Source organism: Aegilops tauschii, chromosome 1 (genome assembly GCF_002575655.3).
Source record: "Aegilops tauschii subsp. strangulata cultivar AL8/78 chromosome 1, Aet v6.0, whole genome shotgun sequence".
NCBI lineage: Eukaryota > Viridiplantae > Streptophyta > Magnoliopsida > Poales > Poaceae > Aegilops > Aegilops tauschii.
Genome location: NC_053035.3, coordinates 477905504 through 477921573, shown reverse-complemented (window position 1 = coordinate 477921573; position 16070 = coordinate 477905504). Strand labels below are relative to the sequence as shown.

The 16070-nt window shown below is 48.9% G+C and overlaps 1 protein-coding gene across 1 annotated transcript; it reads left to right on the top strand.

Moving 5' to 3' along the window:
* Positions 1 to 12248: 12248 nt before the first annotated feature.
* LOC109763906 (uncharacterized) lies at positions 12249 to 15721 on the top strand. Its single transcript, XM_020322788.4, has 5 exons — positions 12249 to 12664; positions 12831 to 12941; positions 14023 to 14090; positions 14204 to 14297; positions 15220 to 15721. Exons 1-5 carry the CDS (start codon positions 12398 to 12400, stop codon positions 15301 to 15303), a joined length of 624 nt encoding a protein of 207 aa, XP_020178377.1. The 5' UTR covers positions 12249 to 12397; the 3' UTR covers positions 15304 to 15721.
* Positions 15722 to 16070: the final 349 nt, after the last annotated feature.

The window sequence follows — 16070 nt, the reverse complement described above, 5'->3', positions numbered from 1 at the left end:
AATAATAATAATAAAGTTAGCTTCAAATATGCGTGGGGCTATAAACCTGAATGGAGGCTGTAAAATTTTAGGTAAGAATACAACAACATTATTGCAACGTACGGAGAAGAAAACTGACTTTTCCATATTTCAGTTTGAATGGCCGAACACCCTTCGCACCTACTCCCTCCATCCTAAAATGTAAGACGCTTTTTGACACTATCATAGTATTAAAAAACGTCTTACATTTCGGGACAAATGGAGTACACGGTTACTATTAATAGAAACTTTCTGACCAGTTCAAAAGAAAACGAAAAATATCTCACTTACGTAAACGGCAATATTTTTTGTACCTTCTAGGTGCAAAGAAGATCTTAGAAGGAAGGTTTTTAACTAGGCTTGTCGAGAATCACGACGTGCAAAAAAGATCCATTTAGCCTACCGGATACAGGCAGAAATCAGCCCGGAATAGTCGCTTCAAAGATGCCACGTTCAACACGGTGAGCTGCTAATTCTGATTAGATTGTGTGGATATTAAAGTTGACTGATGGATGGCACGAATGAACTGATCCATCGGTGTGTATTATACTTAAGGCGCTAGCTAGCTAGCTACCACACGACACCATCAGATCAAATTAATAGTGAACCACAGTGGATGGAACTAAGGCGTCACAGATTAATTAGCTGTTAATCAATGCTTAGCTAGCTAACGATTCTGAGTTTTTCTTCCTTAATCTAGTCTTCAAGGCAGAGAGCGTTCGATTCTTTTCTGCTTTCTGTCCCTTTCGCGTGCTTCTTTTCAAAATTTGCTTGTCCATATACAAAGAGTTTTATTAGCGTGAGATATGGCAGAGGACCATTAATTAACTATGGTGCTTGTGAGAGCAAGACATATGGCTAATCAAGAAACACATGTACAATTTCACCATGCTTTTGATATAAGCGGAAAGATGGTAGAACAACATGCATGCGTGGCCAAAGTCTGGGAAAGAATATATTTTACCTGCTTTTACCTTTTGTTGTACACATGGAGGCCAGCCAGAATCAAGCTTCCACGAAGAAGTCTCCAAACAAAATTTATGCTTTGTTTCTTTTGTGGTTGAGGGGCCGCTCTGTAAGCCAAGTTTACTTGCACCTAACCCAAGTCTAGGCCAAATAAAAATAAAAAATAGCCGCAATCTGCTAAACTATGGAGGAGCATGCATGGCGTGCTCCTGTTTTATAATCAATCGTTTATTTATAGAACTCCAATCGACCACTTTAATTGTACGATCACTGTCTCTCCCCTAGAAAAATATTACTAGATCGCAAGGAATAAGCAATTAAGATCTCAATGCACCAAGGATTAGGTGCTGTCCCCTTTAAGGAGTTAGAGAGGAATCGATGTTGGCTAGGTGCAACTCACAATATCTTGTACTTTAATTAACTCAGAATCATGCATCAATTTTGTCATAGAAAAAGTGCATGGTGGCCCTAAGGCATTGTACAGTGCAACGTGCTTAAAGGAGGTGCTTGGAGAAATAAACCAGGCTTTTCTTTAGTATTGGTGCTTATTTGTATAGAGTAGACGCTTAATTAAGCGTCTCTCCTGTAGAACTAGGCATTGATGCTTTAGAAAAACCGGTTTATTGTTCTAAGCATCTCCCTAAGCGTCTAGCATTGTACAAGGCCTAAAAAGCCTAATGGAGGCTAGTATTAAAATACTGTATTTGTACATCACAAAAAATAGATTTTTTTAATAACACACATGTATACTACGTACTTGCGAAATTTTATAACAATATACTTTTGCATGCGGCATACAGAAAAAACACAAATGCATATTTGAAAAAGGGCCGATTTGTTTTTGTTGTTGGGCCAGAATTTTTTCTTTTCTGAGTAGCATACAAATCTCAATATTTTCAAACAAAATTACAAAGATCAGTAATGAACACTACATAAAACATAAAGTCCAAGTATGGTTCGCTAAAAAAAATATGAGTAATGAACACATACAAGTTTTCACATAAATATTTTTTATTTTCTTCAAACTTTTAAATATATAAAAAAATCGAAATACCGCCGACCACCCACAACTCCATGTTCAGGCATCGTTCTGATGGCGTCGACTATTGCATACTTATTTTATTGTGCCATAAAGTAAAAAAAAAGGTGTTAATGAGTAATGGATCATCGACTTCTCTTAACTTTTTTTTCATGTTGCTAAAAGGCATAAGAAATAAATGCATTGATAAACTCAAATGTATTACTAACGAAGCTCGGCACAAACTAACTTAATCAACAATCATGGCGGAGAGCACAAATGTAAAAGGTCCTTAGTGCAACTAGACGGAATTCAGATGGGCAAACTGCTTAGCTGGCACTTGATTAACTTTTGATCAGTATTTTTTTCATAGCAAAGCAAAGTTATGTAGCTAGCTGCCCACAGCTCCTGATGTTGTTTGATATGTTTGTATATTGATGGTATGAAGCTTAATTACTTATTTAGAACTCAACAGAAATTAATACGTCCGGGAGCTAATACGTCTGGGAGTATGTACTCTCACTCCTAACATACGGGGCAGATGATTTTTTCCCGCGTGATAAACTTCCAATCTATTCATCTTCAATCATGGCGGTACAAAAAATACCAGAGGTGATAAAAATTATAACCAGGTCCTTGGACCACCTAGCGATGAATACAAATACTGGAGCGAGTCGAAGCCACGTTATCGCCCCTCCCTCGCCGGAGCTGGGCAAGTCTTATTGTAATGGACAATCAGGAGGTCGTCGTGCTAAAGGCCCATAGGACCAGCACACCAGAGCAGCAACGATCACCGATGAAGAAAATCATAGATCGGGCGGATCAAACCTGTAAACACCCAAACAAAGACAAACGAACATCGGATCCAAACAGACCCAGTGAAGACCAGCACCGACCAAATCCCGCAAGATCCGACGGGGACAAACCTCCACACGCCTCCGACAACGCTAGACGCACCATCGGGACGGGATTAGAACATGAGAGAGATTATTCCTACTGAGGGGCATTGCCGGCGCCACACAGCCCCAACTAAGACACTGAACCTAACAAGAACGAGAATGGAGTCCCTCCCGCCGGTGGGGCATCGAGGTCCTCCATGGCCCAAAGGCCATCGGAGATTAGACGGACCGGTGGCGGCCCCGATGAGAGGAGGAACGATTGGGATCTTTTCTTCTGGAGGAGGAAAGAGAAGGCTTATTCTGTTGGTCACATGGCAATTTTTTTCATACCAGATAGATGAATTGATAATACCTTTTTAATCATTTTTAATATACTTCATCGGTAGTTACTAGATACCCCAAAGTGAGTACTATGAAAAAACTCATGTGAGTACGTATATATTTTTATAGAGTTTGCGTATATCCTGTTCTTATGTGCATAAAAGATTTATATTGCAACAACTATGGGGCCCAACAATATTCTTTTATATTAGACATATTGGCGTGCCCTTTCACAAAAATAAAATCACTTAAATAATTTCTAATGTCCGTACGGAACTTTTTTTAAATGTGATAATTGCACTGGGCCAACTAATAATTAATAAGCCAATATAAAAATACGTGTGACTGTGTGTTCGATCGAGGAAGATACGATCGTCTCCACCTAAACAGTGATCACGTCCACGGTGCTGCTGATTCAGACCCAGTGTCTCATCCGTGCGCCCAGCGAAGTTTCTGATTCCCAAGATCGCCAACAAGATTTCCCAGAGGCCCCCTGTCACAATTCCTGGTGGTCTAATCAAGGTGTCACACTGATGACAAAGATCTCCTCCACGATCATATCTGAGCAAATAAAGGTACCCGTGGAAAACATAGTTTTTTTTTTGCGGGGTAGAAAAAACATAGTTTATAACCATAAAGAGAAAATTCCGTACATATATGTGTTATTACACGCTTGAGGGGCACTATTCCTTCTAGCTACTAGTATCACCAATAATAAAGGTCTGGATTATTCTCTACAGTACATTTCATTGGCTAAGTTACATCTTTTCTCGATGTGATTTTGTTGACTTCTCATTATGGTGGGGGCTGCGGTCGATATATATGTGTACAAAACAGAAATCCCCCCCCCCCAATGATCACATGCTTACGTTTCTGATGGCGGAAGGGCTGAAGTTGGGAGGAGCACCAGCGATCGCGATATGTAAAAGTAAACTTTTTATCGACAATTTCTTCCATGTTATTTTAGGCATATACTAGTGTTACTAGGAATTATGGGCCCTCGGCCCATATGAATAATATTTCCTGTAAAATCTCATAGGCTCCTCTTGGATGTGTGACATGTGTGCAAAATTAGTCTCATGTTGCTAGTGGATATGAGAGAGTACAACAAGATATAAATAAGCAGTATAATATATTCTTAGAATTTGCAACAAGGCTAGATATGCCATGCTGAAGACACTATTATGGTAGAATCACTAGTGACGAGTCCAAAAGAAATCGATCGTTAGCTCTATAGGAATTCCCCAATTCTATCCATGTTGTTTGATGTGAGTGGTAGGTCGACCATCGTGCGGCGAGCTTCCCCAATTTTAATTTATAATAGTGTCTACAGGAATTTGCAATTTTTTGGTATATGTCCGCCGCATTCGGCTCATAGCCTGGGGAGGCACATGAACAATATATCGTTCGAGTGTGGATAGTATGACTAGTTGAGGGATGGCTCCAACAGCTCTGAGGCGTCCAGGCGACGCAGGTGGCGCGGAGGCCGCGGGTCGCGGCGAGGCGGAGGCTTGGACGGAGGTGCGGGCGTCTGGCGCCCTCCCCCCCCCCCCCCCCCCCCGGTCGCCGGCTTCAGGTGCGGCGGCGACGTCGGTTCTGGGATGGGGCGGGAGCCGCTTCTGGGCGCTTTCGGAGGTAAGTGACAGCGAGATTTCGGAGGCGGAGGACGGCGAGTGTGGTGACAGGCGAGGCGGCGGGGCGCTGCCGTCATTTGGTGACTTTGTGGCCCGTGCAGAGGAGCTAGGGGGCTCGCTCAGGGCGGGGCGGCGCCGGGCGTTCGCGCCTGGTGGCCGCGGTGCTCGTCGGCCAGGGAGGCCGGGGAGGGCATCGATGCGGTCCGTGGCGGAGCAGCCGCGGCCGTTGGCAGGTCGGGAGGTCCGGCGTGCCGAGATGGAGGTGGTGGCGGCGGCCCCCTTCCGGAAGGCCACGGGGCCCGCGCCGGAGCCGATCGCGGGGCCGGCGGCGCCGGCGGCGCCGGCAGAGGTGCAGGAGGTGGCGGCAGGGTCGCCCGATCCCTGGCCTAGGGTTGGCGCAGACGGCCAGGTTGGGCTGATGGGCCTGGTTGCAGCCGCGGGCCACTCGGGCCTCGCGGCCCAGTTGTCGCCCATTGCGGTGGGAGGGGTACCCGTGACAGGGGCTTTTTCGGTGCAGCCCAGGCCAGTTTCCCCGGCCCGGAGCCCAGGCCCGCGAGGGGAGCGCCCATCACATAAGTGGATGTGGATCCGCCGAGGCGCCCTAGACTGCTCACTAGGGTTTCCTGCCACTACTGCGGAGGGGCGGCGCTTCGGCCGTTCCGCCCGTTCGTTCTCCCACCCCACCCACCCACCTCCCCTGGATCGATCCTTCGCAGAGGTCGTAGCCATGGGCTCGAAGGGGGAGCGACGTGCTGACAAGAGGGCGGCGCTGGATCCGGAGGCGGAGCGGCGGCGTGAGCGCGAGCTGCGGGCTCAGGCGCAGATCCGGGCGGAGGAGCGGGCCGGCGCCGGCGGCGACGGCGGCTAGGGACCGCCTCCCCCATGGTGGCTCAAGGAGCAGGAGCGGAAAAAGAAGAAGAAGGAGGAGCACAAGAGAAAGGGGCTCGAGCTCAAGCGCAAGGAGTCGCTCCTGCCGCCCGGAGGCGACCGCGTCGGAGACCCCTACGCCAAACAGAAGCTGAAGAAGCACAAGCCAGCGATGAGGCAGCAGTCGAAGCCTTCTTCTTCCAAGGGCACGGCGGCGGAACCGATTCCGGTCGAAGTGGAGGAGGGGCCGGAGTGCTTTCGCTGTGGGCTCACGGGGCACTTCCAAAACGAGTGCGCTTTCAAGCAACTCTGCGTCATCTGCAGCCAAGAGGGACATTCCTCGGCCTACTGCCCCTCGCGCGGCAAGCCCTTGATGCTCCAATCCATGGGGCACGCGTTCGCGGGCGGGGGCTTCTTCTGCCTTCAATACCCCGAGGAGACGGACGCGGCGTCGGAGGGCTCGCTGGGGGCCAACGCGGCGCTGGTCTCGGCAGGGCCGGGGATTCTGTCCAAGGAGATTCTGGAGAAGGAGCTCACGCATCTTTTCGAGGGCGAGTGGGATTGGATGGTCACCCCTTTTGACGCGGACTCCTTCTCGGTGGCTTTTCCCGATCCGGCCATGCTGAGGATGGCGACGCGCAGTGGAAAGCTCTTCCTCTCCATCCACAACATCACGGCCGATATCCGGGACGCTGCTCTCGCGGAGCCCAAGGCGTTGTCGATGCCGGAGGTGTGGGTGAAGCTCTGGGGTATCCCGCCGAAGCAGCGTCGGGTGGAGAGGCTGATGGCGGCGACGACGATGATCGGGCGCCCGCTGGTGGTGGACGAGCTGTCCCTGATCCGTGCGGGTCCGGTGCGCATGCTCTTCGCGTGTCGGGCGCCGGCCAAGCTGCGGGGGTCTGTGCAGATCTGGTTCAACGGGGCTGGGTACAATGTTAAGCTCGAGCCGGAGCTTGCTCCCCTGCGCCCAGAGGCCCCTGCTCTCCCCCCGCCCCACCCACCCAGAGGAGGGGACCCGGGTGACGAAGACAAAGACAGGACCAAGGACAAGGACAAGGATGCGGAGCCAGAGGCGAGTATGGAGGAGGACGATTCAATTGATACGGCTGCTTGGGACAAACTGGGGATCTCTACGGCGGGCGCGGCGGCGCCAGCGGAGGGGGTGGCGGTGCCTCGCGCTGGTGCTGAGATGGGCACGGCTGAGATGGTGATTTCGGTGCCCAACCAGTACGGGTCCAACCTGGGGTCGGTGTCCTCTCCACCCAGGGTTGCGGCCCCGGTGGGACCAGCAGGAGTGGGCGGTGTGCGCTCGCCGATCGCCCTCTCTCCCAGCCCTTCGCGTTTGATTCCAGGCGGGTCGCCGGCTTCGGGCGGACGCGGCAACTCCCTAAGTGGCTCAGTGAAGATGATGAAGAAGACGGCTGTGCGCAAGGTCAGCGCGGAGGCGATACGCGCGATGGATCCTCTTGGTGCCCCCCCCCCCACCCCAAGGCAGTCGGTCATGGCGTTGGCGGCCCCGACGGCTCCTCCGGCCGTGGATCCGCTGCTGCAGGAGGCCTCCTTGATGGCGCGGAGCTCCAAGGCCAAGCGTACCAAGACGGTGGCGGCGGTGCCGGTGCGCACGAGCTCGCGCTCCAAGGGCGCCAAGGGCAACATGCCTTCCTTGCAGCGGGTGCAACTCCTCCAGGCCCAGAAGAATATGGAGATTTCAGGTAATCCACCCCCCCCCCATTTTACGGTGCTTGATTCTTTTTCGGATGAGCATTTGATGGAGGTGTTAGATGCAAGTGGTGTCGATCCCGCGTGTGTGGGTGGTCATCGAGAGCTGATTTCTCTGGTGCGCGCTAAGGAGTTGGCGCAGGCCGCGCTCGCGGCTGCTGCTGCAGCGCGTGCCGAACAGAGGACGAACGGCCCCGAGGGAGGGGTCGGCGCGGTTCTTTCTGTGCCCGAGGAGGAGGGACAGGCAACAGGGGTTGCCCCTTCTCCCTCGCCTTGCAGGGGCAAGGTGAGGCGCGTGGCGAAAGCGGTCACCTCAAGGGGTGTACGGCTTCGCAACCGTGTCATTTAGATGCGAGCGCTGTTTTGGAATATCCGTGGCTTTGGCCACTTGGGTCGGCGCACCCTCCTCAAAGAGTACATGCGCAAAGAGGACGTGGACATCGTAGGTTTGCAAGAAACGATTAAGATGGATTTCCACTTTCATGAGCTGCTTTCGCTAGACCCATTAGAACGTTTTGAGTGGCAATTTACTCCCGCGGTAGGACGCTCGGGGGGCATGTTGATGGGTCTAAGCCGTGATGTGTATGACATTATCAACTGGGATAGGGGCTCTTTTTTCTTAGCTGCTCATTTCCGCATTCGTGCTACGCTTCGCGAGTTAGTAGTCATTCAGGTCTATGGACCAGCCGATCATTCCAGATCGGCGGAGTTCTTGGGAGAACTCCAACAAAAAGTCACTTCGGTGACGGCCGCGGCACTCCCGGTCCTCGTGGGAGGGGATTTCAACCTAATTAGGTCCGGAGCGGACAAGAATAATGGCATCATTAACTGGCCGAGGGTGGCCATGTTCAACGCGGCAATTGCTGCCATGGCACTTAGGGAAGTGGCCAGAACGGGAGCACGCTTTACTTGGACTAATAAGCAGCTTGCCCCGGTTCGTTCGGTGCTTGACAGGGTCTTCATGTCGCCGGAGTGGGAAATGGGCTATCCTTTGTGTACGCTGGTCGCGGAGACACGGATTGGATCAGACCACGTTCCGCTAGTCTACTCCTCGGGGGAGGATAGGATGCGTCGCAGCCCGCGGTTTTCCTTTGAAACGGCCTGGTTTGAAGTACCAGGCTTCGAGGCGCTCTTCAAGGAGAAATGGCTCGCGTGCGTGCAGCAGGTCGGACCCCAACGTGGCCCGATGGAATTTTGGAATGCTGTCGGGGGGCGACTGAGAGCGAGCCTCAAGGGGTGGGGCGCCAACCTAGGGAGGATGGACAAGGAGCACAGAACGCTGATCACGGCAGAGATTGCCAGGATCGATGCGCAAGCTGATGCTCGTGTCTTCTCGGAGCAGGAGTGGGCTCATCGATACGCTCTTGAGGGGCAGGTCGAGGCCATACTTCGCGCCGAGGAGGAATACTGGCGGCGGCGTAGTGGGCTCAAATGGACACTTAAGGGTGACGCCAACACCAAGTATTTCCAAGCATACGCCAACGGTCGGCGCCGCAAATGCGCTATACTAAGGCTGCAATCGGAGCAGGGGCTCCTGCTGCGCCAAGAAGACATTTCGCGACACATTTACGAGTTATACATCAACCTGATGGGAACTAGTGAGGCCCAGGGAGCGGGCCTCCGTGAGGACGTGTGGGAGGGACCCCAACGCGTGCTAGAAACGGAGAACGACGAGTTGGGGCTCGCGTTTACCCCCGAAGAAATCGACGCCGCTCTCATGGGGATGAAAGCGGACACAGCACCGGGGCCAGACGGATGGCCGGTTGCTATGTTTAAGCGATTTTGACCCACCCTTAGAGAGCCGATCTTCGCGATATGTAACGGTTTCATGCGGGGCCAGGTAGACATTTCCCGCCTTAACTTTGGAGTGCTCTCGCTTATTCCGAAGGTTCAGGGGGCTGACAACATCAGACAGTATCGCCCGATTGCGTTGATTAATGTGCCTTTTAAGATCTGCGCCAAAGCGTGCGCAATGCGATTAGGTCCGATTGCCCACCGCTCGATCCAGCGTAACCAATCTGCGTTTATCCGTGGGCGTAATATCCTGGAGGGTCCGCTCGCTCTCCAGGAAATCGTCCATGAGCTTAAACGCACAAAGGAACCAGCCGTTCTGTTGAAGCTGGACTTCGAGAAGGCGTATGACCGGGTTAATTGGGATTTCCTGCGCCAAGTGCTCCTGGGTCGTGGTTTCTCCGCGGTGTGGGTCCATCGCGTCTTGCAATTGGTCTCGGGTGGCCAAACTGCAGTGTCGGTGAACGGAGAAATAGGGCATTTCTTCAGGAACAAACGCGGCCTTAGGCAGGGTGACCTGATGTCGCCGCTTCTGTTCAACTTTGTTGTTGATGCGCTGTCCGCTATGCTATCAAAAGCAGCGGCGGCTGGCCATATCCAAGGGCTGGTAGGCCATCTCATTCCAGGGGGAGTGACCCATCTGCAATACGCAGATGATACACTTTTGATGTTTCGCCCAGACCTCCAGAGTATAGCCTCGGTCAAGGCGATTCTCATTAGCTTCGAGCTCATGTCCGGTCTCAAAATCAACTTTCACAAGTGTGAGTTGATGGCGATGGGGGTGGAGCCGGACGAGGGTAGACGTATAGCGGATTGGTTTAATTGCAAAGTTGGCAAATTTCCTTTTACGTACCTCGGGCTCCCGATTGATACCAAACGACCCACGATAGAGGATTGGGATCCGCTGTGCGGCAAGGTGCGCGGGAGGGTGTGCCCCTGGCGAGGGAAATTCCTCTCCAAGGCGGCTAGACTCATTCTTACGAATTCAAGTCTGTCTTCCTTGCCAATGTTCGCCATGGGTTTGTTTCTTCTCGCAGAAGGGGTGCATGCGAAGTTCGACACGCCCCGAGCCAAGTTCTTTTGGGAAGGAACCGGCCCAAACCGTAAATATCATATGGTTAAATGGGCCTCGGTGTGTCGGCCCAAGGCCTTGGGGGGCCTCGGGATCACCAATTCCAGACTCTTAAACATCGCCTTGATGTGTAAGTGGATTTGGAAAATCACTCAAGGTGCTTCAGGCCTCTGGGTTGATCTCCTCAAGGCCAAGTACTTCCCAGGCGGGAACTTTTTCGATGGGCGGGCACGGGGCTCCCCCTTCTGGAACGATTTGCAGTCGATTAAACCGGCGTTCGCCATGGGAGCGAATTTTTCGATTGGGAACGGACGCTCGACCCGTTTCTGGACGGATAGGTGGCTGGGAGCCCAACCTTTATGGATGGAATTCCGGGATTTGTACGAGTTGGCCGTCGATCCATCCATCACGGTGGCGGCTGCGCTCGCGGCTAGTCCTCCCGTGATCTATTTCAAACGAGAACTAAACGGGTTAGAGCAGTCCAACCTCTTGGCCCTGATGCACCTTATTAACCCGATCACCCTTCAGGACGAACCAGATACGGTCAGCTGGGCGCTTACCAGTTCGGGCAAGTTCTCGGTTAACTCTCTGTACCGTAGGCTGTGTCGAGGGACGGCACAGCAGGCGCTCGCGGGGCTATGGAAAGCCAGTTGCCCTTGAAGATCAAACTCTTCATGTGGCAATTGTTTCGCGATAAGTTGCCGACTTCCTTAAATGTGGCCAAACGCAATGGGCCGGCCACTGGCCCCTGCGCGTTGTGTGGGGAGCCTGAGGACGCCAGCCATGCGTTCTTCAGATGTCCCCTTGCTAGATTTGCTTGGAGCGCGGTCCGGGCGTCGGCTGGTGTTCAGTGGGATCCCAGATCGGCCGCAGAGCTTACTCACCTTTTAGATACGATACACGGGAGTGCTAAACGTGTGATGTGGAGATGTGTCGGGGCACTTCTCTGGTCTATATGGCTTACTAGAAACAAATTTACTATTGAGGGTTGCTTCCCTTCGCATCCGGCTAACATCCTCTTCAAATGTAACCTTCTATTGCAGCAGTGGAGTCCGTTGGGGAGGCGCAGGGATACTTAGTTGACCAACACCGCTCAACAACGTTTGCTGCAAGTCTATGTGATGGCTAGGGAGCCTTGACTATGGTGATGTCCATGGTCCCTTTTGTTGCTTGACGAGCCTGCGTGCTCTGTACGGGCTATGCCCTGTAATGTCTTTCTTTGGTTTCGTTGAGCTGCGCATAGAACTTCCGATGATCCTTTGGCGCTGGCCGGATAGGCCTGTGGGGTTGTGTTATGACTTGTTTCACGCTGTCGTTGTGGCTTTATTAATTTAAAGCCGGACGCGTCCGTGCGTCTTCGTTCTAAAAAAAAAACAATATATCGTTCTGTGCCCAAAAAATATCTTTTGGTTGTCTACAAATACGAGAAATGGGTAGCTCCATTTGATATTACACATGTTTTTTATTTAGGATTGATGTTACACATGTTGGTTGTTGTGACTTGTGTGTGGGTAGGTTGTAATGGTGCATCCATGTTTTTCGTTGTCTGGGCGTGCTCTTGTGGTGGCGAGCTTCCCCAATGTTAACCACTCGGTGATGGCTTTTTTAGCTGTTTTCACGTCGGAGCCCTGTGCGGCACACAAACAAAATATGGTTGTATGCAATCGTATGATCCTCCAATTGTCTAAACTAGTGGAAATTGTACTACTTAAGACTTGGATTTTAGTTAGGGGATTGTCTCTGATCTGAACCCCTTTTGACTCTTCTTTGGTTAATGTGGTCTGGGTCACATGGTACCGATCGATTGCATAAACTAACACATCAAGGCCATGGCACTATATATAGCTATCTTAACATAAATAATGAAATCAAGCTTTCGTTTAGGCAGGCTGGAGTCTCCATTTAATAATTAAGAGGGATCGATACTGGGCGTGCAAGGCGATCTCTCCCTTTCACTTTAAGTGGCCGGCCCTCTCGACACCACCCAGCTTCTCCTTTTCCTCCACCTCCTTTTCTTGCCCCCATTTCTGAGTCGTCTCCTACCTAGGTCTTGTCTGTTGGTAGCTATACCTGGGTACAATCCCATGAGGCCATGAGTGCAAGCAACTTTGGGGACAGCATGGAGTGGGGCAGGGGGAGATCCTCCTCCTCATCGTCGGGGTCGGGGTCGGGGTCCAGGAGGGGCAAGAGAGCCGCCGCCGTCGACAAGCCGAGGCAGCCGCAGCGGGGCCTCGGCGTCGCGCAGCTTGAGAAGATCAGGCTGGAGGCCGAAATGGCCGCGTACCAGCACCACCCTCCTCTCGTCGGACAGCCACCTCCGTCGTCGTCGATCCACGGAACCGGTAGCTTCAACCTGCAGGTAATTACTCATCGCATGTTCATGCACGAAGTAGCTAGCTTGATGCTTAATTACTTGTGTTATGTTCATTAACGGGGGTGTCTGATCTTGTCAAGACATGTCTATTAGGTGCATGATTTCTGATTTGGTATATATGATTTTGGAATTTGATTGGTTGATCGAGCAGGAAGATGCACGGTCGTCGTTGAACTACTCACTGCCGTCTTCGCCGTCCTCCTCCTTCCATGCTAACAACACCAACGTTTCATCTACCTACCCGTTCCATCCAAATCTTGTGGTATGTGCAATTTTACTCAACTGAGGATTAAGTTCTTCACCAAGTGCATCCAGTACTATACATGCTAGCAGTTGGTTTCACACTTACCAAAACGTTGCCTTTTGTATGTTACCGGTAGGTAGGTTAATTAAGATAGCGCCCTAGATTAAAGATGCATGTTCACTCATATGGATAGTTTGGTTGATTACACATAATACACTGCTTCCTCTATCTTATCACAAAGAGCCATGCTATACATACGATCTTTTCTGTACAATTTTCGTGCGACGCTACTCATCATCAGACTATTCACATGCTGGTGCAAATTGCGGGGCACCATCCGATTTTGTGTCGTGCTTGAAACTTATCGTACATGCAGTTGTTATGTATCACAAATGTAAGTTTGGTTTGATCATCGACACAATCTCATAGGTGAAATCAATTTATATGAACATATTTCACTAAGAAATCCTGAGATGAGTGGACGGCTGCTGTTATTAACATCTATACAGTACACTATTGTACCAGATTCATCGAAATCTTGTGGGGTATATGCATTTTTACTGAACTGGGAATTAAATTCATCTCTAAGTGTATCAATTAAGTACTTTATAGAGATGCTAAGATTTTATTCCATAAGGAAATATTGCTCGGTTAATCATTGTTATCGCCATATTCCATGGCCATAGGTTAATCGTTGTCCATCATTTTCGATAATTTAGTTGACTAAACACAATTTAGTAACAAAAAAATCAGCGATCACCCCACAAGATCGGGAAAAGTTGGACAGAAAATCTATCTTAATTATATAAATTTTCCTTTAATTTTTATTCTCACGCTTTAAATCGTCCCAGCAATACTTTTCTAGTAGTAGCATGTGCTAGCTGTATCAATAATGCACGATAATATGATACACTATGTTAGAACCTTTTTGTATATGTATACGTGTGAATCCGCAGGGAAGAACAAGAGTATCATTGCAACCAAAGATCAGATTTTATTCTCCCATGCACGTGATAGCCTTATCATCATGCATCCTGCATATCTTATGTCCGGTATGTGCTGCCTAACCAGACATGCATGTGTATTGTAACATACATAGATGGCCTATAATGGATGGAGATCAGGAGAGATGAGATATGGCGAATCGCCAACTGCTCCCATCACCAGGTATCTATTAGTATTAGCCTGTGTCCAATGCAAGGTCCACGTACGATCTAAACTGCAAATGTCCCAGACAGAATTAATTAATATTATTAATCTCTCGTATAATTAACCTTCAGATCAGCGTCAAATTATCATGGAGCAACTACCTATGGTACAACACATTACCCTCATCCGGGTAGCGATCACACGTTGCCTCTCTTCGAGCCCAAGGTCGGTGGGTATGCAGAAGTGTATTTATACGATCATGGGTAATCTAACTGTTAAAAATGATGCATGATGCACCAAAATTTACATCCAAAATCATGAAGTATATAAGGATGAGTTAGATATACACACATGCATGAGATACCTTTTGTTGCTCTGTACATAATCTTAATCTAATTTCACAAATATTCACCTGGTGGTTTTTGGAAAAATCGTATAACCTTCTTTACTCAACACTATATATCTGTAGCCTCTTAGTTGTTTTTCCTACTCCTAATTAATCTCTGAGTTTATTTGGTATACATGAGATTTTTCTTAGTGTTTTGTATGTAAAGTTTATTTTTCGAGATTGCTTGGGGTTGGGGGTGGGGGTGGGGGGTAATACAATGTGTTAATGCATTTGCTTTCAAGATGTGTGTGTGTCATCTATTTCTTTTGAATAATGCTTTAAATCTAACATCAATTCTCTGATGGTTGACATATGGGGCTTAATGTTTTCTTGTGCAATTGTAGTACACGTATGATTCAATATACACTAGTATTTCTTGAGATGCAACATGGCTTGTCCAGTTTCCTTCATCATCAATAATGTTGAAGATATGTAAGAAAATGCTATAAGAAACTACACTTGTATTTGTAGAAAGTACCACTTGTTTTTGTTTCGGTTATGTCAGTCCAACATGCTTGAGCGCACGGTTTACTGACATGGTACTACAAACCTGTCCCTAGATTTTTTTTGCTGCTAAATATCTATATGGTGCAATGTGATGATGCCCTTAAAGCCAGTGCAACAATGTGCCATCTTATTTTTGCAAACACATTGTCCATTGTAGAGTTTACTCCGATACAATGAAATTTACATTTGCTCTTAAATAAGCTGTTAATTGTTGTGAAAAACATATGTTGACTCCATTTTTTCATGTGACAGCTAGACCTAAATCAAATGGCGACAGTAGACTCATCGTCGGCGAGTACGAACCTGGATGATGTGGACCTTGAGCTGAAGCTATGATCCCACCTGGTTAAACATGATGTCCATGCTCCTGGCATATTCATCTATATGATGCCACACGAACCGCGGTGTGTTTAATTCTCATGCATATATTGGATTGTGATTGATTTGGTGATGGATGCTGGCTAGCTAGCTAGTTAATTTGTACAGACATAAGCGCACTATGGCCATGGATTTCAGAATATATAAATGTTTCTGACGCACTGATCCGGCTGCCTTTTGCACCTAGCTTCTGTTGTATAATGACAAGGTACGTATATTCTGGTGCAGTACATTGGGCGCCGATTGTTCTCCATATTATATTGCTGGTGGTCTTAATATCGTATATAAGGATGCGTAGGAGCACTCCTGGCTCAAAAAAGTGTTTTTTCATTGCTTGCATGCTGCTAGGAAGCACTTTACATGTATGATGTGCTCCGATTTTTTTTTGATGAATAACCGTACGTGGTATACTGGTATCTGATATTATCTTTTTTTTTCATTGTTTTTGATATAGCTTACCACTCATGCCAAGTGGTATATGATATTATCTTTTGACCTTTTCTAAGCCCATTGCATGCATGAACTTATACACAAACGTACGAGAACTAATGTACTTCCTGTGTTAGGGTGTATAGGGCATGCATATAATTCTAGGTCATCAATTTGACTAACTATATACGTGTATATGTCAGCAAAAGTATATCATTGGATTCGTATGCGGACGTAGTTTCTAAACATATATTTTTTGTCACATATAATACATATTTAGGTAGCTAAATCATTGA